A 26863-nucleotide genomic window follows, 5' to 3' on the forward strand; every position below is an offset into this window, starting at 1 on the left:
GTAAGATGCATAGCCGTCCAAAATCATCTCGGTCTACTGGCCCTCGCACCTTGGTCATAGGTGACTCCATCACCCGAAATATCACGCTTAAAAATCCAGTCACGGTAATGTGTATTCCTGGGGGCAGAGCACTCGACATAGAAGCTAATCTTAGGGAGCTGACTCGCAATATGACTAGTCAACAGCGTAGTTCCAACAACACTGGCTACTCGGATATAGTGATACACGTCGGCGCCAATGATGTTAGGATGAGGCAATCTGAGATCACAAAGAGAAACATAGCGAGGACTTGTGATCTCGCCAGAAAGATGAGTCAGCATCAAGTATTTGTCTCTGGCCCCCTGCCTGGGAGAGGCTCTGATGAGAGGTTTAGTAGATTAGTCTCCCTTAATCGATGGATGGCTGGGTTTTGTAAAAAGCAGAGACTATATTTCATAGATAACTGGTCCTCCTTCTGGGGCCGCCCCAACCTGCTGAGGAAGGACGGCCTTCATCCTAACCGTGAAGGCGCCTTCACTCTTTCTAGGAATATAGATTACTGTTTGAGCCACTTAGAGTAGGCCGGAGCACGGGTGACTAGACCACCTGTCAGGATGGGTTTGGAGTCAGTTAAGTTAAAGTTAACTAGCGCTAGGCTAGACTTCCAGGATGCACATAGCTCCTTGTGTAGTCTAGAGCGTCACAGTTTGAATAGTGCTACAGTACACATTGTTAGGGTTTATGAACTATCTTGATCGTATGATTATGTTGAGATGTAGACTAGAATGATGAACTTTGTTTTAACCTTCTACCTTTCTTTGACTCTGAAAAGTTTAACCATTCAGTTGTTGCCATTCTCCAAATGGTGTGTTGTTTAGTTAGTCATTTGGAAGGCTCCACTAGGTTTTATTTCCACGACCTCGTAAAACAATAAACTGGGACCCTCTGAAGTGGTCAACCATTGTCTGTGGTGACCACCACACATGTAAATTGTCACCCCCACCTTTGCCACTCTCACCCCCACCCTTCTCTCAATAAATACACTCTTGCAAGAATACAAAGGCAGACTTTGTTCGGACATTGCTGTGTCTACAGCAACGAACAAATTCTCCACTTGCAGAATTTGTTCGGACATTGCTGTATCTACAATGACGAACAAATTCTCCACGTGCAAGTTCAAAGGGGCATACTGTCTCCCGTGTGGTTCTTGCACAATAAGTTAGAGTCGGAACATCTCTAACATTTTGGTGCCGTGACCCGAATCCAACATACCCACTGCTGATCGACGGAGGACGACGCGCTGCATTGTCGACAAGCCAGCATCCATTAGGAGGACCTGGTAAAGAAGAGTCCTGGCAAGCAAATTCTTCGCTGGGCCAACATCTTAGGTCTGCCTTCGTCGAGCAACAGTGGATTGACGGAATCCGGCAGTGCAACGAACCAGGGGACAAGTAAGTTAAAGCCCTAAAAAATTGTGTGATACGGCTTTGGTTTGTCCGAGCTATGAGATACGGCTTTGGTTTATCCGAGCTATGAAGTTTACGGTTTGGTTTGTCCGAGCTATGAGATACGGCTTTGGTTTATCCGAGCTATGAAGTTTACGGTTTGGTTTGTCCGAGCTAAGAAACAGCTGGGGTTCTCGCCCCAGGGGAAGGAACAGGCTAAGAAAAAACAGATTAATTGAAGAAGGGCGTAGATTCTTTTTTTTGGTCTGTTTTTCCGAGCTGTTTGCATGAAAGTTGTGTGGTTGAGAGTGTGAATGGTAGGATAAATTGAAAAAAAAAAATAAAAATATTTGAAAAAGTTGGAAAAATCTAAAAATACCAAGTTAAGATGGGAAATAAAAACGGTAAATCTCTAGCTCTTGAAGGGGATGAGAAGTACATGGCGAGTAGATTTCTTAATTGTATGCGATACATGCCAAAGTGGAAGAAAAAGTATGGAGTAGAAGGGAAGTTGAAAGTTGAAATGTGGAAAATAGTGGTTGATGTTTTGGAGGAGAGTGTGGCTAGGAAGACAAAAGGACTGAGAAAGGAAAGAAAAGAGGGAGAATTGCAATGTGCTAGAGTGTGGTTGAAAGCTTCACAAGAGAGAAGAGAACAAATTCAAAAGACAAAAAAATATAAAGGTGAAAAGTGATGAGGCCGCAAGTATGTTTGTCAGGCCGGAAGACAATGAGGCTACAGTGCCCAGGCGCGCTGTCTCAGCCACAGCTCAAGCCGCAGCTCAAGCAGAGGAGCAAGAAGAGCTTTCCCCTCCTGTGCAAAACTTGTATCCAAGTTTAACAGACCTGCACCCTCCCCCATACAATAGCAAAAAAGGTCAGGGTCACGTAATTAGAAGTCCTGTGCAAACAAGAACTATGACCAATGCTGCTAGATTTTCTCAAACTTTAGACAATGTTGATGTGTGCCCAATGATACAGGTGCCAAACCCTATTGTAGGGGAAGGCTACCCTCTACATACATATGTTTTTCGGCCATGGACTTTGGAAGAGGCAAGAAAAGCAGTTGAAGGGGTTACCCCTGTTGCAGAAGACCCAGATAAATGGGCAGAAGACATGGCTGGAATCATACATTCCTATAGACTGAATGGGCATGAGGCAGGAGAAGCTGCAATGTCTTCTTTGGGAAAAGACTGGGCCAAGGTTAGAGGAAATTATACAGGTAGAAATAACCAAGGGCCTTTCCCCTATCATGTTGAGGGAAATCAATTGAGAGGGGAGTATGCAGCACAATGGAATGAGCTTGTGCAAAGAGTGCGAACTATATTTCAAAGACGAGCGAATTATGGTCATTTAGCAGGAATAAAACAGAAGCCTGGGGAAGATACTGATGATTTTCGCTTGAGATTTGAAAAAGAATTTAGGGTGCATAGTGGCATCCCATTCAATGATGCAGCTGAGAGTGCTTATCAGCAACAGCTTAAAAATGCACTCCTCACTGGTTTCCGCCCTGAAATTGGCAATTGGGTGAGGAAACACATGGTGGAAGTGGACACTGCTAGCGTTACAACAACCATGCAGTGGGCCAGACATGCTGAAAAAGTGATCAAAAAAGGCAAAAGTGTGTATTTGCATGAAATTTTTGTAGTTAAAAAATGTCAACAAAAAAAAAACTATTGGCCCCCGGGCCCCTTCACTTTATCAAATTTGGCCCTCCTTGCAAAAAGTTTGGACACCCCTGCCTTAAAGCCATATTGGTTCTCTGCAAATAATTTATGTACATCTAAAAATCCATCAGGATTCTACTGTTAAAAAGTTTTTCCAATATTTTTGAGAGTTCTGGCAATATTGAGATTGGTCTGTAGTTTGTAAAGTTGTGTTTGCTCCCAGTGTTATAAAGCGGAACGACCTTAGCAATTTTCCTCTCCTTTGGGACCGTACCAGTTAGAAATGACAAATTACAGACGTACACAAGTGGCTTTGAAATCCCCTCAATGATTTCCTGAACTAACATCATATCAATCCCATTGCAGTCGGTAGATGTTTTGTTTTTGCATTGTTTTACAGTGTTAATAACTTCATTTTCCTCAACTGCCTTCAAAAACATTGAGTGGGGATTCCTTTCGATTAATTTATCTCTGTTTTCTACATTTGGTGCTGGATTCAGTATGACTTTTGCTATTTCTGGCCAAACATTTACAAAGAACTGATTCAAACTGTTGGCCACCTCTTCCATATTATAATTTTCAGTATCATTTATGACAAAATATTTAGGTAATTTGTGTTGTTCTGTACCTTCGCTGATAATGTTGTTTAGCAGAGTCCATATCCCCTTAATGTTATTTTTATTATCCTCCGATTTATTTTTATAGTATTCTTTTTTGCTTAATCTTATAATATTAGTTAGTTTCTTCTTATATCTTTTATATTTATCTTCAGCAACTTCTGTTCTTTGTTTTATGAAGTTCCTATATAGTACATTTTTCTTTTTACAGGCATTTCTTAAGCCTTAAGTGAACCATGGACTGCGCTTATATTTATTTTTTATTATATTACTTGATCGGACAATGCTTATATAATGAAGTGAATATAGTCAATTTATTCTATACATTGATAACATCTTTTTCTTTATATATTGCAGAGATGTTATGAACAAATAAAATGGTAGCAAACATGCCATGAATTTTTGGAACGTGTGAAAGTTGGAATGGGGTGAATCGGTTAAAGCATGTGGGAGTAGTTATGTGTCAAAAAAGTGGAAGGAATAAATTGTTTAATAATAATAACTAGAATTGGCAATTTCTGGAGAAATTGCGTGTGAAGGCGAAGGCACTTCACACTATTGTGGGACTCGAAATAATGATTAAATGAAATAAAAATGGTAAATTAATAATGATGATTAAATAAAATAAAAATGGTAGATTAATGATGATGATGTTGAATGGAATGAATGAAGAAGAATGAAGAATAAAAAAATGAATGAATAAAAACTGATGGCCTGCCATTAGATTCGAACTCACTCAGCAAAGTGGCAAGCGTTGAATGTCCCATTCTCAACTTACTGAGCTAAACAGTGATATACTATCCAAGCGGTAGAATAATGCTAAATCCAAAGAAATAAATTGAGTAAAAATGGTTAATTATGATGATGATGTTGAATGAAATAAATTATTAAAATGTGTTAAAATTACTTACTGTTTGTGCGGTGGAATGATGCTTTTAAATGAGAAATAAAAATGGTAAATTAATTATGATGATGATGTTGCATAAAATAATTATTAAAATGATGTGTTAAAATTGAATGAATGAAAAATTAATGAATAAAAAATAACGGCCAAGTGGGATTCGAACTCACTTGTCAAAGTGGCAAGTGTTGAAAGCGCCATTCTCTACTTACTGAGCTAAACACTGACTTACTGTTTGTGCAGTGGAATGATGCTATTAAATGAGAAATAAAAATGGTAAATTATGATGATGATGTTTCATAAAATAATTAAAATGATGTCTTAAAATTGAATGAATAAAAAATGAATGAATAGAAAATAACATTAAGAATGAATGGGGGATTTTAAGGCACAAATTTGCTAATCATGCAAAAACAGTAAATGCTATGAACAAATAAAATACTAGCAATCATGCCGTGAATTTTTGGAACGTGTGAAAGTTGGAATGGGGTGAATCGGTTAAAGCATGTGGGACTAGTTAGGTGTCAAAAAAGTGGGAGGAATAAAGTAGGATAATAATAAGAAGAAAAAGAAAAAAAAATAAAGTAGAATAACAAGTGTGAAGGCCTTCGCCTTCACACTAACTAGAATTGGCAATTTCTGGAGAAATTGCGTGTGAAGGCGAAGGCACTTCACACTATTGTGGGACTCGAAATAATGATTAAATGAAATAAAAATGGTAAATTAATTATGATGATTAAATAAAATAAAATGGTAAATTAATGATGATGATGTTGAATAAAATGAATGAAGAAGAATGAAGAATAAATAAATGTATGAATAAAAACTGACGGCCTGCCATTAGATTCAAACTCACTCAGCAAAGTGGCAAGTGTTAGGGTTGAATAGATTAGGTTGATCATATTATGTTGGAATGTAATCAGTAATAATTAACCTAAGCTTGTCCTGTCTTAACAAAGTAGTAGAACAAAGTGCTGAGATCCTTTGCACTGATTGACCAATTGTAGAAGACGCAATCAAAGTTGTTCTGTCTACTCAACATCGTAAAACATCCCCCGCTATGATGTGATCAGAGGCCAGGTGTTTCACCCCCACCTTGGCCACCACACATGTAAATTGTCACCCCCACCCTTAAATACTGTCTTGCATGAATGCAACGGCAGACTTTGTTCGGACATTGCTGTGTCTACAGCAACGAACAAATTCTCCACTTGCAGAATTTGTTCGGACATTGCTGTATCTACAATGACGAACAAATTCTCCACGTGCAAGTGTTCAAAGGGCATACTGTCTCTCGTGTGGTTCTTGCACAATAAGTTAGAGTCGGAACATCTCTAACATTTTGGTGCCGTGACCCGGATCCAACATACCCACTGCTGATCGACGGAGGACGACGTGCTGCATTGTCGCTTGGGTCTGCCTTCGTCGAGCAACAGTGGATTGACGGAATCCGGCAGTGCAACGAACCAGGGGACAAGTAAGTTAAAGCCATAAAAATTGTGTGATACGGCTTTGGTTTGTCCAAGCTATGAGATACGGCTATGGTTTGTCTGAGCTATGAGATACGGCTTTGGTTTGTCCGAGCTATGAAGTTTACGGCTTTGGTTTGTCCGAGCTATGAGATACGGCTTTGGTTTGTCCGAGCTATGAGATACGGCTTTGGTTTGTCCGAGCTATGAAGTTTACGGTTTGGTTTGTCCGAGCTAAGAAACAGCTGGGGTTCTAGCCCCAGGGGAAGGAACAGGCTAAGAAAAAACAGAGCTTCTTTTTCTTAATTGAAGAAGGGCGTAGATTCTTTTTTGGTCTGTTTTTCCGAGCTGTTTGCATGAAAGTTGTGTGGTTGAGAGTGTGAATGGTGGGATAAATTGCAGCAATTGCGACACATCGGCCTTGCCATGTGTCGACAGGAGGGATGAGGTCAATTCATGGTCAATTCACTACCTTTGGTTTAGATGCTTACTTAAAAAATGGTCAATTCACTATCTTGGGTTTAGATACTTACTTAAAAAATTTTTTTGTAAAGCATGTCCTGTTTGTGTAAAACATAATCCACAAGGAAACATGAGACCTAAGAGAGGCTCTTTTCCAAAACCATCTTACCCATTCCAAATCATGCACATGGATTTTATTGGACTCACAGAAAAGAACCTGTGATCGAACTATTTTGGATTAATGTCAACGCAACTGTTAAAGGACGAACGTTGCCGCAAGTGGCCTACACAGAGAGACCAGCTGAAGTGAACTATACATGTTACATCCAAGGAAACAAGACCCACAAATGCATCAACGACGACTGCTCTCCAGGAGGACACTGGATGGGAGCTTTGGACATCACCGCTGAGTGTCAGGATAAGAGAGCCATTTCAAGTGGTTGTCCGATGCTGCCCGCCAACTGGACAAGAGTGTGTGCACCAGTGTGAGTGACAGACCACACCTACAGGATACAACATCATCAGCTGACGACAGCACGCAACTCTTCTGCACGTCGACGCAGGGCTGTTGTGACCTTTGACTCTCATGATCCTGTCTGGGGATGGTTCTGGACTTGATGACTGCAACACGACGGTTCCAGCAAGGAAGCAGATCCACCATCGACAGCGTCCCCGCCCCCAATTCAAATAGAGGCAGAATAATCCTCTTCCCCCTTGGTGGCCAGGTAGTCTACCCTGGCCACTGAAGACTGAAGACGACAACCGCACGGCAGACACTTCCAGGTTCTCCCCCGACGAAGCAGTGCTGCAGAGGGGGTGAGAATTGTGCTCACCCTCCAACAGTGGGCGTGCCAAGCCCCCGACGGCTGAACAATTCCAAAACCATCGACCAGCTCAGTGGCCTAGTAGTAGAGTGTCCGCCCTGAGACTGGAAGGTTGTGGGTTCAAACCCCGGCCGGGTCATACCAAAGAGTATAAAAATGGAACCCATTGCCTCCCTGCTTGGCACTCAGCATTAAGGGTTGGAATTGGGGGGTTAGATCACCAAAAATGATTCCCGAGCGCGGCGCCGCATGCTTCTCACTGCTCCCCTCTCCCCCAGGGGATGGATCAAAATCACATGGGGATGGGTTAAATGCAGAGGACAGAGCCCTTTGAGACTGCTTGTGATTTAGGGCTATATAAAAACTTGACTTGACTTGACTTAACAATCACGAGCAATTTTTGTATTGACTGTTGTTATTGATAACATTATGGTCGCCTAAGGCAGAGGGACCGTGTGAGACTTTTCCTGCATTATAACATCTTGCCGCAGGTTTTTCACTCACACACTAAAATTGATCTACGTAGATTGCGTAGATGATGTTTAGCCGAGCATGTTTTACAGAAACTTAATGATTTGGCCATCGAAAATGCTTCGCAAGTGATGGGTGCAATGATACGCTGTTTCTGTGTTTTTGTTGTTTTGTTTTTTTTGTTTTAAAAATTGTTTTTCTTGACAACATCATATGATAAACAGGAGGGATATGTTAGGGTTGAATAGATTAGGTTGATCATATTATGTTGGAATGTAATCAGTAATAATTAACCTAAGCTTGTCCTGTCTTAACAAAGTAGTAGAACAAAGTGCTAAGATCCTTTGCACTGATTGACCAATTGTAGAAGACGCAATCAAAGTTGTTCTGTCTACTCAACATCGTAAAACATCCCCCGCTATGATGTGATCAGAGGCCAGGTGTTTCACCCCCACCTTGGCCACCACACATGTAAATTGTCACCCCCACCCTTCTTCTCTCAATAAATACTGTCTTGCATGAATGCAACGGCAGACTTTGTTCGGACATTGCTGTGTCTACAGGAACGAACAAATTCTCCACTTGCAGAATTTGTTCGGACATTGCTGTATCTACAATGACGAACAAATTCTCCACGTGCAAGTGTTCAAAGGGCATACTGTCTCTCGTGTGGTTCTTGCACAATAAGTTAGAGTCGGAACATCTCTAACAGCAAGTGTTGAAAGTGCCATTCTCTACTTACTGAGCTAAACAGTGACACACTATCAAAACGGTAGAATAATGCTAAATCCAAAGAAATAAATTGGTTAAAAATGGTGAATTAATTATGATGATGTTGAATGAAATAAATTATTAAAATGTGTTAAAATTAATTGAATAAATGAATGAATAAAAAATACCAGCCAATGTTAAATTCGAACTCACTCGGGAACGTGACTCGTGTTGAATGTGACATTCTCTACTAACTGAGCTAAACAGTGAGTTAGTGTTGCTATGGTGGAATGATGCTATTAAACGAGAAATAAAAATGGCTTGGAACGTGTGAAAGTTGGAATTGGTTGAATCGGTTGAAAAATGTAGAAATTAGAGTGGAAAAAGGAAATTTTGGAAAATTTGGTTGAAGTTCGAATTTGAAAAATGTGAAATTTTTGCTAAATGGGAAGGTGTGGAATAGGTAGGCAAAAGATGAACAGTTGAAAGTTGGAACGAGTTGAATCGGTTGAAGTATGTAGAAATTAGAAGTGAAAAACGAAATTGTGAAATTTTGCGAAATTTTGTGAAAATTTGAAACGTGAAAACGTGACATTTTTGAATTTGGCAAGTTCGGGAATGTCCCCAATGTGATTTGAATGTGTTGAATTATGTGAATTTCAAACTGGAACAACGTAAATGTGAAATGTTGAATCTGCCATTAAGAATGAATGGGGCAAAAATTGCCGGAAATTTGTGAATTTTGTGAAAACAGAAATTTTTTGAATGAAAAAAATGTGAGCACCCATGTCATGAATATTTGGAATAAGTGAAAAGTGGAACGGAGTGAATCGGTTGAAGTATGTGGAAGTAGTTAAGCGTCAAAAAAGTGGGCACAACAAAAACGTAGAATAACAATAGTGTGAAGGTCTTCACCTTCACACTAATAAAGGACAGGAATAACAATATTGTGAAGGTCTTCACCCTCACACAAATAATAATAAAGGACAGGAATAACAATAGTGTGAAGGTCTTCACCTTCACACTAATAACAATAGTGTGAAGGCCTTCGCCTTCACACTAACTAGAATTGGCAATTTCTGGAGAAATTGCGTGTGAAGGCGAAGGCACTTCACATTATTGTGGGACTCGAAATAATGATTAAATGAAATAAAAATGGTAAATTAATTATGATGATGATGTTGAATGAAATAAATGATTAAAACGAAATAATGATTAAATGAAATAAAAATGGTAAATTAATTATGATGATTAAATAAAATAAAAATGGTAAATTAATTATGATGATGTTGAATGAAATAAATTATTAAAACGAAATAATGATTAAATGAAATAAAAATGGTAAATTAATTATGATTAAATAAAATAAAAATGGTAAATTAATTATGATGATGATGATGTTGAATGAAATAAATTATTAAAATGCTATTTTTAAATTAAAATTAAATGAATAAATAAATGAATAAAAAATAACAGCCACTGTCGGATTCGAACTGACAAGCGTTGAATGTGGGATGCTCTACTTACTGAGCTAAACAGTGACATATTATCGAAGCGGTAGAATAATGCTAAATCCAAAGAAATAAATTGATTTAAAAAAATGGTAAATTAATTATGATGATGATGTTGAATGAAATAAATTATTAAAATGTGTTAAAATTAATTTAATAAATGAATGAACAAAAAATAACGGCCAATGTTAGATTCGAACTCACTCGGGAACATGGCTCGTGTTGAATGTGCCATTAAGAATGAATGGGGGATTTTAAGGCACAAATTTGCTAATTATGCAAAAACGGTAAATGTTATGAACAAATTATATACTAGCAATCATGCCGTAAATTTTTGGAACGTGTGAAAGTTGGAATGGGGTGAATCGGTTAAAGCATGTGGGAGTAGTTAGGTGTCAAAAAAGTGGGAGGAATAAATTGTTTAATAATAATAATAAGAAGAAAAATAAAGTAGAATAACAATAGTGTGAAGGCTTTCGCCTTCACACTAACAAAGTAGAATAACAATAGTGTGAAGGCCTTCGCCTTCACACTAATAACTAGAATTGGCAATTTCTGGAGAAATTGCGTGTGAAGGCGAAGGCACGTCACACTATTGTGGGACTCAAAATAATGATTAAATGAAATAAAAATGGTAAATTAATTATGATGAAGATGTTGAATGAAATAAATTAAAACACAATAATGATTAAATGAAAAAAAATGGTAAATTAATTATGATGATTAAATAAAATAAAAATGGTAAACTCATGATGATGTTGACTGAAATAAATTAAAATGATGATGAAGTGTGATGCTCTACCTACTGAGCTAAACAGTGACTTAATATCGATGCGGTGGAAAGATGCTAAATGATGAGAAATAAAATGATTAAATGAGAAATAATAATGGTAAATTAATTATGATATGATGTCAATAATTAACATGGGCCAAAAAAAGAATTTTAACCGACTCTGAAAAGTAAAAAATTGTGCAAAGTCTTTCAGAGGGATGCAGCACTCTTGAAATTGCCAAGATATTGCGGTGTGATCACCAAACCATCAAACGTTTTGTTGCATAAAGTCAACAGGGTCGCAAGAAACGTGTTGAGGAGAAAATACATATTCTAACTGCCAAAGATTTGAGATGAATCAAACATGAAGCCACCAGGAACCTGTTATCCTCCAATGCTGTCACATTCCAGAACTGCAACCTACCTGGAGTGTCCAGAAGTACAAGGTTTCTGTGCTCAGAGACATTGCCAAGGTAAGAAAAGCTGAAACCCGACTACCACAAAACAAGAGACACAAGAAAAAGGCAGCGTTGGCTGAGTCCAACCCTCACCGAAAACGAATCAGAGTTACTGCCGGAAATGCGGACCAAACTCTAACACTGGTAGTACAGGGACAGAATCGTTCTTATCAGTGGGTTCTGTACCCGAAACTCCCAAACCATCCCCCGATAGAACTCCCCGAAGGACACAGTCAAACGCCTTCTCCAGGTCCGCAAAACACATGTGGACTGGTTGAGCAAACTCAACTTGAGCATCCTGTCGAGAACTGGTCCAATGTTGCATGGCCAGTTAACTTGGTTTGGTAAATCTAATACAGTCCTCGCAAAATCACTCAAACTCTGAATTGATTATTATCCCACAAACATCAGTTATCAAAGAGACATGTCGAATAAACAGAAATGACACACCTAAGCTGGAAGGTTTGATGAGTATATCCAGCACATCATAGAAGGGCAGAGATTTCATCTGCACATCAGGGTGAACAGGTGGTATTTGTGGTGCAGAGTGCTGGAGATTCATGTTGGTTCCTGTTGAAGGGTTGCTTTAGCGGTCAACAGTTGACCGTCTGCTACAGCAAAGAATCCTGCAGAGATATTAGTGTTCACACATATCAAACAAGCGGAACAGTAAAATGGTTGTCGATGGCTATGTTATCATTAAAAGAAACATATTTCCAACTGAGCTTATTTTAACACTAGAAAGACATCCCCCCCAAAAAAAATCAACCTTTGACTCATGCTGCAAATGTCCCCTTTGGTATGGAAGTACAGATTTATCCATGCATTTCACCCATCCACCCCTTATTAAAAGATAGAGTTACGAGGGCAGCGGCTTTTGCAGGTGAGCCTAAATATTTCCAACCACTTCATTCAGCTCATCCTGGGGGATCCCCAAGGTGTTGCCAGGCCAGTTGGGAGACATGGTTTCTCCAGCGTGTCCTGGGTCAACCCAGGGGCTTCCTTCTAGTAGGACATGTGCGGAACCAGGAAACATCCTAACCAGATGCCCGAGCCACCTCATCTGGCTCCTCTCGAGGAGGAGCAGTGGTTCGACTGAGTGCATGCGCGGATAACAAAGCTTTCTCTAAGGGAGCGCCCGGACACCTTGCGGAGGAAACTCATTTTGGCTGCTTGTATGCGGTATCTTGTTTTGTTCACGACCCACAGCTTGTCCCCATAGGTGAGGGTAGGAAATTAGATTGACCGATAAATCGTAAACTTTGCTTTTCAGCTCAGTTTCTTTTTTACCACGACAGACAGGTACAGAGTTTGCATCACAATAGACGCTGCACCCGACCCCCTCAACGCCTCGGCTGCTCCTAAAAATTCTGACCATAGAAGTGATGAACAGAATTGTGACAAAGGGTCCATTCCTTTCCTGAGACGCCAAATGGTGGACCAGAATTTCCTCGAAGCAGTGTGAAAGTCATTTTCTATGGCGTCACCAAACTCCATCCACGCCCAAGTTATTGCTTCAGCAACTGGCGAAGGTGCATTGACTTGGTCAGGCAGTACCTGTCAGCTGCCGCCGGAGTCCCACAGGCCAAAAAGGCCCCATAGGACTCTTACCAGGCATCCCTTACCATTGGTGTCCACCAGTGTGTTCGGAAAATTGCAGCCACTCTCCATCTTACGGCCACAGCTCCTATCGACTGCCTCAACAATGAAGGCATGGAACATGGTCCACTCAGACTCAATGTCCCTCACCTCCCATGGGCGAAATTCTGCCGGAGGTGGGAGTTGAAACACTTTCTGAGAGGGGATTCTGCTAGATATTCCCAACAAACCCTCACAACAAATTTGGGTCGGCCAGGTCGTAATGGTATCTTCCCCCGCCATCAAAGCCAACATCCCACCAGGTGGTGATTTGTTGACAGCTCCGACCTTTTCTTCACCCAAGTGATCGAAACATGCGGCCGCAAATCCAAAATGACTACAATAAAGTATCATCAAACCTCGGCATAGGGTGTCCTGATGTCAAGTGCGCATTGGAAACTCATTTTGTTTGAACAAAGTTCATTATGGACAATCCATGCTGAGTTCAGGTCAAATAAAACATTACTTGGGTTCAGAACAAGGCAGCTGTTCCTCCCAATCAGGCCCTTCCAGGTCTCACTGTCAATGTCCACATGAGAACTGAAGTCTCCCAGCAGGACAGGACAATGGAGTGCCCAGGGGGAGCGCTTTCCAGCACTTCCTCCAAGCACACCAAAAAGGGTGGCTCCTCTGAGCTGCTTGTCCAGACAAGGGAAAACAAGGTCCATTTATGTTATTCATCATTAGGAGTTATTTGAGGCGGCTCGGTGGAGCAGTGGGTAGCATGTCCGCCTCACAGTTAGGAGAGTGCGGGTTCGATTCCATCTCCGGCCCTCCCTGTGTGAAGTTTGCGTGTTCTCCCCGTGTCCACGTGGGTTTTCTCCGGGCACTCCGGTTTCCTCCCACATCCCAAAATCATGCTTGATAGGCCGATTGAGCACTCCAAATTGTCCCTAGGTGTGAGTGCGAGTGCGAATGGTTGTTCGTCGCTGTGTGCCCTGCGATTGGTTGGCAACCAGTTCAGGGTGTCCCCCGCCTACTGCCCGATGACAGCTGGGATAGGCTCCAGCACGCCCGCGACCCCCGTGGGGACTAAGTGGTTCAGAAAATGGATGGATGGAGTTATTTGAGTCATGCTTTGTTTGGTCCCCTCACCTCGGACCCATTTGCCATAGGTGACCCTGCCCAAACAACTTAGCTCTTAGGATCATTGGGACACACAAAGCCTTCCACCACGGTAAGGCGACACCTCACGGAGGGGAAACAAATTTATTAGGATAAAAATGTCTTAGGGATAGAAATTAGAGCATCATGGGGCGGCGTGGCTCATTACTGACTGACACTGGATTCTAAAAATTGAATGAGGGGTCAGACCAGGAACATCGGGCTAGACTATACTACAGCCCCACCTGTAGGTGACAATTAGGGCTGGGTAAAAAAAAAAATTTTTTAAAGTCAAAGTCCTTCTCTCTCTCTCTCTCTCTCCCTCTCCCTCTCCTCTCTCTCTCTCTCTCTCTCTCTCTCTCTCTCTCTCTCTCTCTCTCACGATTCACAACCACGGTCCGTTGGGAACCGTTGAACTTGACTGCCCTTACACCTGTTTATGGACCCTGTGGAGGCTGTTATGTGTTTTTGGGGTGTTCTTATGGTATTGAGGGTGGCTGGTCGGCGGGACCATTTACAATATTTAGGCCTATCACTACCTGGCCCGCTGTTACTTTTTTTCTTTGTTCTTGAATTGTTGCTTTGATGGCTGTGACCTTTTGCGCTTATTGGCTTTATTTGTGGCGCCGTTGTGTGTGGCAGCCTTTTATAGGAGCCTAATGAGTTTCGCTCTGCGGTATGAATGCTGCTGGGAGCATGAATCCCCCCCCCCCGATCAATAACTTATCAATCAATCAACTACAAATTACGTATTATATCTTGGCCCTAACCCGAAACACAATCCCAATCGAACTGAGTAAAGCCAACCAGGTGGAAGACAGAGTGAGGAGTGCCCTCCTGCCGTCCGTTCATCACCTCTCCTCCTTTAAATGGGAGCTGCTCCGCCTCAGCCAGCACGAGAAAGTCACAGTGACAACCAGCTATGATGTAGATCTATCGACTGTTTTGTCCTATTTTTTTAGACTATTAATTTTTAGTATGTAAGGAGATGTGTTGTGTATCTTAAAACAACGACATGACTTGCTGTACCCATCAAAGAACCGCTGCTCTATCGAGGAGTATATCACAACAAAACCAGACAAGTTTGGTCTTGTGTTTTGGGTGACTTGTGATTTGAAATCAAACTTAATATCTTACCCTATCTTGGCAAGTGCCGCATGTTAGAATAAGCATCTTGGACACAGGTGATTAACTAGTTAGCTTGAGCTATGCTGTTAACTTGCTGTGACCCTTCTCTTGCTTTCACTGGCTTCCTCTTCTCTATGACACTCTTTGCATACACATTATTATTATTATTATTATTATTATTAATTGGTTTCAGTTAAGACTGCAAGGGGGTACATTATCACGCATGCTAGGCAGTCGCCCCTTTGCAAGTGGGTGGCCAAGAGTAGTAGTATAAGTAGTATAAGAGTAGGAATCCTGGAGGTGGGGGTTAGACCTTCTTCCGGAATCTTACAGAAAAGGCTCTACGGCTATGTCTCAATCTTTCTGGCATACATAGTTAAACTGAGGAGGCAGGCTCCTGGCAATTACTATTAGCACAGTGAAAATTAAAGATAAAGAACTGGGAAAATATAACACCCAGTCATCCAATTGAGGAGAGACTGAAAATGAGATGTTGAGACCCGTGGAAGAGCAGGTTTACCCTGAGCACCTGTGATAGACGTGAAAGGGTCTGGAGAAACCAAGGAGAGCGTTGTGCTCCCTGCAACACCATTCAGCATGACAGGTTCGGTGGTGGGTCAGTGATGGTCTGGGGAGGCATTTCCATGGAGGGACGAACAGAAATTGAATTTAGGCAAAATGGACGAGCCTGCCACATCATTTTTTCTCTTTGATTTTTGGGGTGTTTATATACTGAGCCCTCTATAGGCTGAAAACTTTTATTTCCATCAAAAGATGTGGCATTCCTTTGTTCCTGAGACTTTAAACTGTCCATATCAGTATAGATATCCAACATTTTTCTTTTCATCATTAAAATCTGATGTGTTTTCAAAGTGTTCCTTTAATTTTTTTAGCAGTGTATTTTCAGCAACATTTTCAGCATGCACAGCATGATCAAGACTGATACCCATAAAAGGAAGGCAAACACCGTCACCCTGTGCAACACCACAAAGTGAGGCGTAGACGTAAATCAGTCCTTCTCAAATAGTGGGGCACACTCCCCTGGGGGGCGCAGCGCGGTGCATGTAATATGAAGTGTACTAAAAATGGAAGAATCTTTAACAGGGATGAAAAGAAAGGCAGAGAGATGAAATTTGGCTTGAGGATTTTGTTAAGGTCTTGCATAGGGTGTCACAAACCCAGCACCAACATCTACCGTATTTTTTGCACTATAAGGCACACTGGATTATAACGCGCACCGTCATTGAATTTTTTAATTTAGAAATTATATCATACCAGATTAAAAAGTCCATAAAATAGAAACTATACTGCATCAAACTGAGGTTGACTAGGGTTGCGGTATGCATCCACTACATGGTGCTGTGCTAAAGGGAAGGCAGCCCAGTCAATGAGGTAAAGTCCAACTCCCTTTCTGTATGAAAGTGATACGCTTTGGCTTCTTGGTCCAGCAACCCCACTCATTTTTTTATGATCATAAACTTTCTTTAATTTAATTTGTATCACGATAAACCAGTCAATGAGGTATTCATCCATCCATCAATCCATCCATCTTCCTCCGCTTATCCGGGATCGGGTCGCGGGGCAGCACCTTTAGGAGGGACACCCATACTTTCCTCTCCCCAGCCACTTCGTCCAGCTCATCCAGGGGGATCCCAAGGCGAACGCCAGCTGAGAGACATCTCCTACCGGTGGGACATGCCCGGAACACCTCCCCAGGGAGGCGTCCAGGAGTCATCCTGATGATATGCCCGAGCCACCTCAGCTGGCCCCTCTCAACGTGGAGGAGCAGCAGCTCTACGCCCAGTCTCTCCCAGATGACCGAGCTTCTCACCCTATCTCTAAGGGAGAGCCCGGACACCCTGCGGAGGAAACTCATTTGGGCCGCTTGATCTTGATCGACCGATAAATCGAGAGCTTTGCCTTCAGACTCTTCTCTCTCTTCACCACGGTGAACCGGTACAGAGTCCGCATTACAGCAGACACTGCACCGATCCACCTGTTGATTTCACGCTCCATCCTGCCCTCACTCGTGAACAAGACCCCAAGATACTTGAACTCCTCCACTTGAGGCAGGATCTGATCCCTGATCCGGAGAGGGCATTCCACACTTTTCCGATTGAGGACCATGGTCTCAGCTTTGGAGATGCTGACCCTCATCCCAACCCCTTTACACTCGGCTGCGAAGCGCTCCAGTGAGAGCTGGAGATCACAGCTTGAAGACGCCAACAGCACCACGACGTCTGCAAAAAGCAGAGATGCAATGCTGAGGTCTCTAAACCAGACACCCTAAACGCCTCGGCTGCGCCTAGAAATTCTCTCCATAAAAGTTAAGAACAGAATCTGTGACAAAGGGTAGCTTTGTCCAACCCTCACTGGGAACGAATCTGACTTACTGCCAGAAATGCGGACCAAACTCTTGCATCAATGATACAGGGACCGAACCACCCTTATCAGTTGGCTCAGCACCCCGTACTCTCGAAGCACCCTCCACAGAACCTCCCGAGGGACACGGTTGAACGCCTTCTCCAAGTCCACAAAACAGAACTGTTTGAGTGAAGTCCCATGCACCCTCGAGGATCCTGCCGAGGGTATAGAGCTGGTCTACTGCTCCACGACCAGGACAAGAACCACATTGCTCCTCCTGGATCTGAGGTTCAACCTCCCGATGGACCCTCCTCTGCAGCACCCCTGAATAGACCTCAACAGGGAGGCTGAGGAGTGTGATTCCTCTGTAATTGGAACACACACCCGGGTCCCCCTTCTTAAAGAGGGGAACCACCACCCCAATCTGCCAATACAGACGCATCGTACTCGGTGTACAAGCAATGTTGGGCCAGGACAGCCCCTCAACATCCAGAGCCTTTAAGAACTCTGGGCGGATCTCATTCACCCGTGGGTCCTTACCCCCGAGGAGTTTTTTTAACTGCCTCAGTGACTTCGACCCCAGAGATTGGAGACTCCACCTTAGACTTAGACAAACTTTGGCATTTTGTCTGCACAGGGTGCATACAAAACGAAATTCCGTTGCATACGGCTTACAACAATGCAGTGATATTGCGGTTGAATAAAAATAACATACTATATAAAAATATAAAAAAAATAAGTATAAAGTGCAGCAGTGATAAGTATGTAATAGTGCAAGGAGACAAAATAGTATTTAAAAAGTGTGCAGAGGAATGCTAAACCAGGTTGTGTACTTTTAAATTTACATGGATTATAAAAGTTCAGCAAAGTTGGCAGTGCAAGATCGTGGTTCGTAGTGTCATAATGTTCAGTTCTGTGTATGTGTGATGCAGAGTCCAGTTTAGAGTTCAACAGTTCAACTGTTCAACAGTCTGATGATAGCAGGTAAAAACCTGTTGCAGAACCTGGTGGTCCTGCAGCGGATGCTGGGAAACCTCTTCCCAGAGGGCAGCAGGGAGAACAGTCCATGGTGGGGATGTGATGGGTCACCGATGATGTTACGGGCTTGGGACACGCAGCGCTGAGATGAAATGTCCTGAATGGGGGGGAGAGGAGCCCCGATGATCCTCTCTGCTGTCCTCACCACTCTCCTCGCGTTCTTCCAATCATAGGCGCTGCAGCCTCCACACGACACAGTCTATGTCTAGAGTGTTCTCTCCCCAAGTTGGAAAATCCACGTGTTGGTAAAAATGAGGGAGAATAGTCTTCATATTAACCTGGTTAAAGTCCCCAGCAATGATGAAAACACCCTCTGTGTGCGTGGATTGCAGCTCACCGATTGTTCGATAGAGAACGTTCATGGCCTCTTTAGTATTAGCGCTGGGAGGCACATACACAGCAGTGATGCTAACAACAGTAAACCCCCTGGGCAGGTAGAAGGGTCTGCAGTTAACAGTCAAAAGCTCGATGTCCGAAGAGCAGAAGCTGGCGACAGATCTAGCATTTTTACACCAGTTGTTGTTGATGTAAACACACAGCCCACCCCCTCGGGATTTACCGCTTAGTTCGCTGTTTCTGTTGGCACGGAATGTAGCGAGCCCCTCCAGGCTAACGACGTTGTCCGGTATTGATGAGTTCAGCCACCTCAGAGTCTACAGGCTCTGCTTCCACAATGGAAGGAGTGTCGATGAAATTGAGGAGGTCTTCAAAGTATTCTCCCCACCAACTCACGACTTCCAGAGTAGAGGTTAGCAGCACGCCATCTTTACTGTAAACAGTGTTGACTGCGCACTGCTTCCCCCTCCTGAGACGCCGGATGGTGGACCTGAATTTCCTCGAAGCCGTCCAGAAGTCATTCTCCACAGCCTCGCCGAACTCCTTCCACGCCCGGGTATTTTCCTCAGCAACCGCCAAAGCCGCGTTCCGGCTGCCTCTGGAGTCCCACAGGCCAAAATGGCCTGATAGGACTCCTTCAGCTTGACAGCATCCTTTACCACTGTTGTCCACCAGCGGGTTCGGGGATTGCTGCCACGACAGGCACCAACAAACTTATGGTCACAGTTCCGGTCGTCCTGCTTCAACAATGGAGGCACGGAACTATGGTCCTATCTCAATGTCCCATGCCTCACCCGGGACGTGCAAAAAGCTCTGCCGGAGGTGGGAGTTGAAGCACTTCCTGACAGGGGATTCTGCCAGACGTTCCCAGCAGACCCTCACAGTACGTTTGGGTCTGCCAGGTCGGACCGGCATCTTCCCCCACCATCGGAGCCAACCCACCACCAGGTGGTGATCAGTTGACAGCTCCGCCCCTCTCTTCACACGAGTGTCCCAAACATGCGGCTGCAAATCCGATGACACAACTACAAAGTCGATCATCAAACTGCGGCCTCAGGTGTCCTGGTGCCAAGTGCAAACATGGACACCCTTATGTTTGAACATTGTGTTCATTATTGACAATCCGTGTCGAGCACAGAAGTCCAATAATAGAAGATCACTTGGGTTCAGGTCAGGTGGGCCGTTCCTTCCAATCACGCCCTTCCAGGTCTCACTGTCATTGCCCACGTGAGCGTTGAAGTCACCCAGTAGAATGATGGAGTCCCCAGAAAGAGTGCTCTCCAGCACTTCCTCTAAGGACCCCAAAAAGGGTGGGTACTCTGAGCTGCTGTTCGATGCATAGGCACAAACAAGAGTCACAACCTGTCCCACCACCCAAAGGCGGAGGGAGGCTACCCTCTCGTTCACCGGGGTGTACCCCAATGTGCAGGCGCCCAGTATGCCCACACCTGCTCGACGCCTCTCACCGTGGGCAACTCCAGAGTGAAAGAGAGTCCAGCCCCTCTCGAGAGGGCTTGTACCAGAAGCCAAACTGTGTGTGGAGGCAAGACCAACTATGTCTAGTCGGAACTTTTCTCTCACACACCAGCTCGGGCTCCTTTCCAGCCAGAGAGGTGACATTCTATGTCCCAAGAGCCAGCTTCTGCAACAGGGGATCAGACCTTTGGCCGCCGCCCAGCTCACTTTGCACCTGACCCATTTGGCCCCTCCTACAGGTGATGAGCCCATGGGAAGAGGGACCCACGTTTTCTGTTCGGGCTATGCCCGGCCGAGCCCCATGGTGAAGGCCCGGCCACCAGACGCTCGCCTTCGAGCCCCACATCCAGGCCTTGCTCCAGAGGGGGGCCCCGGTGACCCGCGTCCGGGCGAGGGAAAACTAGGTACATATATTTTATTCTTCATAAGGGGTCTTTTGAGCTGTGCTTTGTCTGGCCCCTTACCTGAGGTATTCAGTCAAACTTTAAATACAAAAATTGCACAATGACCAATGAGCAATCAGTAAACAATTGCATTTCTCAAACTATCTCCTATAAAAGTGATCAGAACTGACTAAAGTTCGATCTAACACATTGGTTCGATCTAACACATCTAACACTGCTTACTTATTTTCCGCTCTATATCTATCCGTAAATGTACTTGAAACATTAACGGAGCAGCCTATTTTGAAATGAAAGAGCCTTGTGCGTATAACCTCAACTCACAGACTCCCATGAGCCTAAGCCAAGTGTCATGGCGGCCCACTGTAAACAATTGCGTTTCTCAAACTCTCTCCCATATAAGTGATTGAAACCGACTAAAGACCGATTTAACACATTAATGCTGCTTATTTATGATTCCGTTGCATATTGCTCTGTAAACGTACTCGAAAACATTAACGGAACAGCCTATTTTGAAATGAAATAGCCTCGTGGGTACAACAGTTATTCAGTGATGCCCCCTGACCACAGTTGCCGTAAAGCTAGTCATATTGAAACATTTTGGCAGAGCGCTGTGTACAACCAATATGGATCAACAAATGCATCAATTGATCCATATATTAAGGCGCTCTGCATTATAAGGCGCACTGTTTTGTTTTTTTTTAGTAAATTTTAAGTTTTTAAGTGCGCCTAATCGTGCGGAAAATACGGTACTTGCACCAGTTCACTCATGGGAATGGCCAGCCGCTTCCTGGCAGCAAACACATGTGGATTATGCTGGACCCTTCATAGGTCACACGTTTCTCATTTTTGTTGATGTGCACTCAAAGTCGCCTGAAGTATTCGCCGTGAAGAAGGCTACTTCTGTATAGCCTGATGCAAATGTTTTAAGCTCGCACAGGTTTCCCTCAGCAACAGGTGAGTGACAACGGTGTTCAGTTTACTCGTGAGAACTTCCAGTTTTTCTTTAAAAGCAATGATATGAAGCACATTACTTCTGCTCCTCAGCACCTAGCCACCAATGGACTTGCTGAACATTTTTTACAGACTTTTAAACATTCCATCAAATCTAGTGGAGGGGAGGAAGTGCCTCTGCGATAGAAAATTTCACATTTCTGATGGGTTTCGGCACAAGTGTCAAACTCCAGTCTTCGGGGGCAGCATTCCTACATGTTTTCATGATTCAATTATCAGGCCCCTGCAGAACGTGAGGATGAACTGATCATTTGAATCAGGTGTGTTTAACGAGGGAAACTTGGAAAACATGTAGGAATGCGGCCCCCGAGGACTGGAGTTTGACACCCCTGGTTTACAGGAACACTACACACCCCACAACTGGTCAGTCCCCTGCAATGTTGTTCATGGAAAGAAACCCAAGGTCACACCTGTATCTACTGAGGCCAGACATCCGTCAACTAGGGTTGCCACCGAGGTCTGACAAAAACCCTGTAAATTTTTACCATCGAATCGACCTTTTTGTTTGTAAGCAATGACGCTCTTCGCACATCTAACCCAAGATAAAAATCACCCTTCTACGCTCCAATTGTATAGTTCGAATGCTTTAATTGCTTTATTTAACAGCAGGCCTTTATTTTTTTGTTCGACATTTTTTTGTTGTGGACACCTGGGGGCCGTATTGTGGAGGAAAATGGGGGAAATAAATTACTATCATATTTTCCGGACGATAAGTCACAGTTTTTTTTCATAGTTTGGCCGGTGGTGCGACTTATATTTAGAAGCAACTTATGTGTGAAATGATTGACACATTTCCAATGTGACACTGTCATGAAGGAGAAGTTCAACTCTGTTAAACTGGACGTTTTCAGCTTCATTAAGTACAGCCAAATTTCCAAACATCCAAAAGATGGCAAAGAGGATGCTGGTGTTGTTTGGCTCTACGTATGTGTATGAACAGACTTTTAAGGTGATGAACACCAATAAAGCACCTCACAGATCCCAGTTAAGTGATGAACACCTGAGATTTGTTCTGAGAATTTCCACAACAAAACTGACACCGTACTTAGATGAACTGGCAAACCCGGGTGACCAACAACATTGTTCCCACTAAAAGTTAACACAGATAGTAATAAGACTGTACCGTGTTTTCCGGACTATAAGGCGCACCAAACTATAAGACGCACCTTCAATAAATGGACCATTTTAAACATTGCCCATATATAAGGCGCACCGGACTAAGGCGGACCATTATTGTAATCACAATATAGTTACTTGAAATAGTGAAAACAATAACAATATATAAATAATGTTAATATCACACAACACATAAAATAAACATGTAAAGCTTACTTTAATAAGTAAAAAACAAAACGGTCAGATAGATCAGTAAACTTCAAAAGATAAAGTTCAAGATTAAAATGATAAATTAACAATTTTATGAAAGTTGAATGAATTTTTTTTATTAGCTGTATTAAGTTTGTTTTATTGTTGTTATTGTTGTATGAATAAGAAGGGTGATATTGGTGTTTGTGACTGCAGTAAACAGGCCTGGTTGCATCGTGTCAGATTTTTAATCCAAATCAAATCATTCTCCATTTTGTCTTTTTTATTTCAACTTCAGACGCAACAAATTACTTTATAATCACATGATAATGATCCATTGTTTTTTAATTCATGATTCATAGTCTTCAGCGGGCCACTTATGATTGATTTTATGACACAATGCTTCAGGCCGGTTTAAATTTTAAATGCGGCCCGCGGGCCGGAATTTGGTCCATATATAAGTTGCACCTGACTATAAGGCGCACTGTTGGCTTTTGAGAAAATCTACTTAGGCGGCAGTTTCTGTCCAGCCAAGAACAACAGTAAAAGAAGACTTTTCGTATCCCGTTGTGCGTATCGCAATCGTCTTGGTCCCTTTCTTATCCAGTGTGATTCACCGTGATGTCGAAAGTGAGCGGCACCTCATCCATGTTGATTATGTGGCTGGGCTAATTGTGTTTGTTGGTGATGCGTTTGCTGCAGTAGGAGCGGAAGATGGCCAGCTTTTCATTATAATCCGCCAGAAGTTGCTGCGCCAACGTTGTCCTGGTACAAATGGAAAAATGGCACCATTCCATGAAACGAAAGCACCAAGACGGACCTCCTTGAAAATGTTCAATTTTTATTTCTTCTACTAGCGTTGCGGCTTTTAGTCGAATGGTGACCGTCAAAACGCTTCTCCCACTCGTCCTTTGCTTGATAATCCACTGTTCGAGTCTTTCCTCCAACTCGGGCCACCTCGCCTTAAGTCCGCAGAAACTCAGCTGCGTCTTCTTGACCTGTCGGAGCTCGTTTTCCAGCTTCCTCCACTTGCAAACCATCGATTCATTGATTTCAAATTCTCTCGCGGCTGCTCGATTTACATGCTCCTCCACGTAGCTGATGGCCTTCAGTTTGAACTATGCTTGATAAGCGTATCTCTTTGCAATTGTCACTGTTATCATAACAATGTTTTGCATGACGCATGTACCCGTTCTTTTAAATACAATCCACGCCCACACTTCCTCCACCCACACTTCTGCCTTTAACGTTTTCATGGCGTTCTCTAATACGTCCGCCTTACAAAAAACACACACACACACACACACACACAGGGCGGAGCGTACTGCAAATCTACGCCCACAATTCTCCCTTTAACGTTCTCAAGGCGCTCTTAAATACGTCCACCTTACAACAACAACAACACACAAAGGGTGCACTACATGGTAGGGCGCGCCGCACATTTTGAAGAAAATCCGTTATAGTTATATCCGCGCCTATTGAACGTGAAAATACAGTATGCTATGTAATTTTTCTAGAGCCAATAAGGCTGTGCACAAGTTTATGGACGTATGCACACTACCATTAAATAAAAATACACATTTTGCACAACATGTACAAAAATTCGGGTCATCTCGGTGACATTTTTTTTTTTTTTTTAAATGAAGATTTTTGTTTTTATTTGCCACATCTTGAATAAGTGGCTTGTAGCACAGCAGTTAAGTGATCAGGCTATCAGGTGGTTCTTTATTACTTTGCGTCATGGATTCAAATGCGGCTTTCTACGATTATATTTTTTCACAGGTTCCAATTTCGTGCAGCCAGTCGAAAATGTACACGAGATGTTTCGTTCCACGAATTTATTAAGGATTTGAACAGTTTAGCAGTCCGACAATTTCCATGTTGTTTGTGACGACTCTGCAGTCACGAAACACAAGATTACTGAACTGGCTTTGCCCTCACGGCCGCAATTGGATTCGGGGACCAAGTTAACATGAGAGCGAGTAGAACCGTAACACCAGAAAGATAACCACCGCTTCATTATATTTTCGTAACAGAACATCCAGATGTTGTATATTGAGTAGTTTGCGCACTTACATGATATTCTGAGATCGTTTAACTATCGTGGCCAAACTCATACTGTCGGAAATCTTTAACGACTAAGCACCAAAACAATGCGAACAAGACAATGACTTGCCAATCATAAACTGCTAGCAGTTAGACTGACAAAAAACGTATTCATGGTGTAAAAATCCAACCTTCAAAATTTGTTTTAACTCAAGAAAACAAAACACATTTTCGTAACAGATAGGGAAGGTTGACGAACTCAACGATAACAACATATCACATTTTTCTTTTCGCCTACCGGATTCTCTTGGGTGGACGCCATCTTCTTGATCACGTTCGTAGATATCTTTATAAACGCTAGATTGCTTGAGACGCGTTCATCAAAGACGTTACTGGTCGGCCATATTGGGGCAGTCAAGATTGATATTTTTTGTTCCTTTTTTTAAATTATTGAAATAATGAATTATAATAACGTAATAACTGCTAGTTGATATATATATATATATATATATATATATATATATATATATATATATATATATATATATATATATATATATATATATACACACACACACACACACACACACACACACACACACACACACACACACACACACACATTTCCTGAACCGCTTTGTCCCCACAGGGGTCGCGGGCGTGCTGGAGCCTATCCCAGCCGTCATCGGGCAGTAGGCGGGAGACACCCTGAACCGGTTGCCAGCCAATCGCAAGGCACACAGAGACAAACAACCATCCACACTTGCACCTAGGGACAAATTAGAGTCTCCAATCGGCCTACCAAACATGTGTGGTGAATTGTCCTCGTGGCTTCGCTGGTCTTCTCAAAACACTTGGTGAAAAATGCTGGCTTTAAAAAAGGAAATGCTTCGGGGACACACGTCTGGTTGGAAAAAGATTTTATTCAGCCGATGTCAGAAGATGTTCTCTCACGCCCCACAGACACGATGTTCGGAAGCCCCCCGTCTGCCAGGCAACGCCTTTCTTATACCTGGCGAGACTCATGATCTCATCGCTTTGAATAGTAACTACTCTTTGAGACCCCCCCATGCATGCTGGCTGTCTGCCCTTACAAGGCCCTCAACTTGGTTGTTTTTGTGGCCCAAAACACCTGTCAGCCCATTCATTTTGTCATTCATACCTTATTGAAACCAAGCACAATGGCTCAACGCAAATAACCCTGGTCCCCCTCACGCTGTCGGCTCAGATGTCCTTGGGCCTCATGCAGACATATGTCGGCAAAATATACCACATTTCCCCCCTTCGGAACGAATTAAGCGTCCCAGAAAACGATCGGACAAAAGATGACATCGGCACCACCCAAAAACCTTTCCCCAACCAAAGTAATGCTCACGTCTCCAATTTGGCCTATATATGCTTAGCCTATATCACGCTTGAGGCATGCTACATAAGGTTATTTTAACTAGGAAAGCTACTTTTTGGTATCCAATTGCTCCCTGACAGCAATCTGAGACCCCTCAGGAACCACCAGCAAAAACAATTTAATGCCGCATTATTTATTTAACGAAAACACCCCCCTTAGTTAACACCCCAACAAGGTCGATAATTTGGGAAGTAGCAAATTTGGCATGGTCCATTAGAAGCCCCAAAAAGCTGCCGGCCCTCCCTCGAGAAAAAACCTTGCCAGTCTAATGACAAGGAAAAAGAGGGAGACCCATTCTAACATGCCCAGTGATTCCCACCGC

The 26863-nt window shown here is 42.9% G+C and overlaps 1 protein-coding gene across 4 annotated transcripts in view; it reads right to left on the bottom strand.

Moving 5' to 3' along the window:
* pias2 (protein inhibitor of activated STAT, 2) overlaps positions 1–25546 on the bottom strand; it is a 109254-nt gene extending 83708 nt beyond the window's left edge. Inside the window, exons 1-3 of one of the 4 annotated variants that reach the window (XM_085908828.1) lie at positions 25435–25504; positions 23708–23855; positions 11737–11912 (exon numbers count right to left, since the gene is read on the bottom strand). In XM_085908828.1, coding sequence (XP_085764954.1) covers positions 11737–11848 — 112 coding nt within the window. In that variant the 5' untranslated portion in view covers positions 11849–11912; positions 23708–23855; positions 25435–25504. The other 3 variants (XM_085908826.1, XM_085908827.1, XM_085908829.1) reach the window with 3 other exon arrangements.
* Between the last annotated feature and the right edge of the window lie 1317 nt (positions 25547–26863).

Source organism: Syngnathus leptorhynchus, chromosome 4 (genome assembly GCF_054491065.1).
Source record: "Syngnathus leptorhynchus isolate UIUO chromosome 4, UIUO_Slep, whole genome shotgun sequence".
Classification (NCBI taxonomy): domain Eukaryota; kingdom Metazoa; phylum Chordata; class Actinopteri; order Syngnathiformes; family Syngnathidae; genus Syngnathus; species Syngnathus leptorhynchus.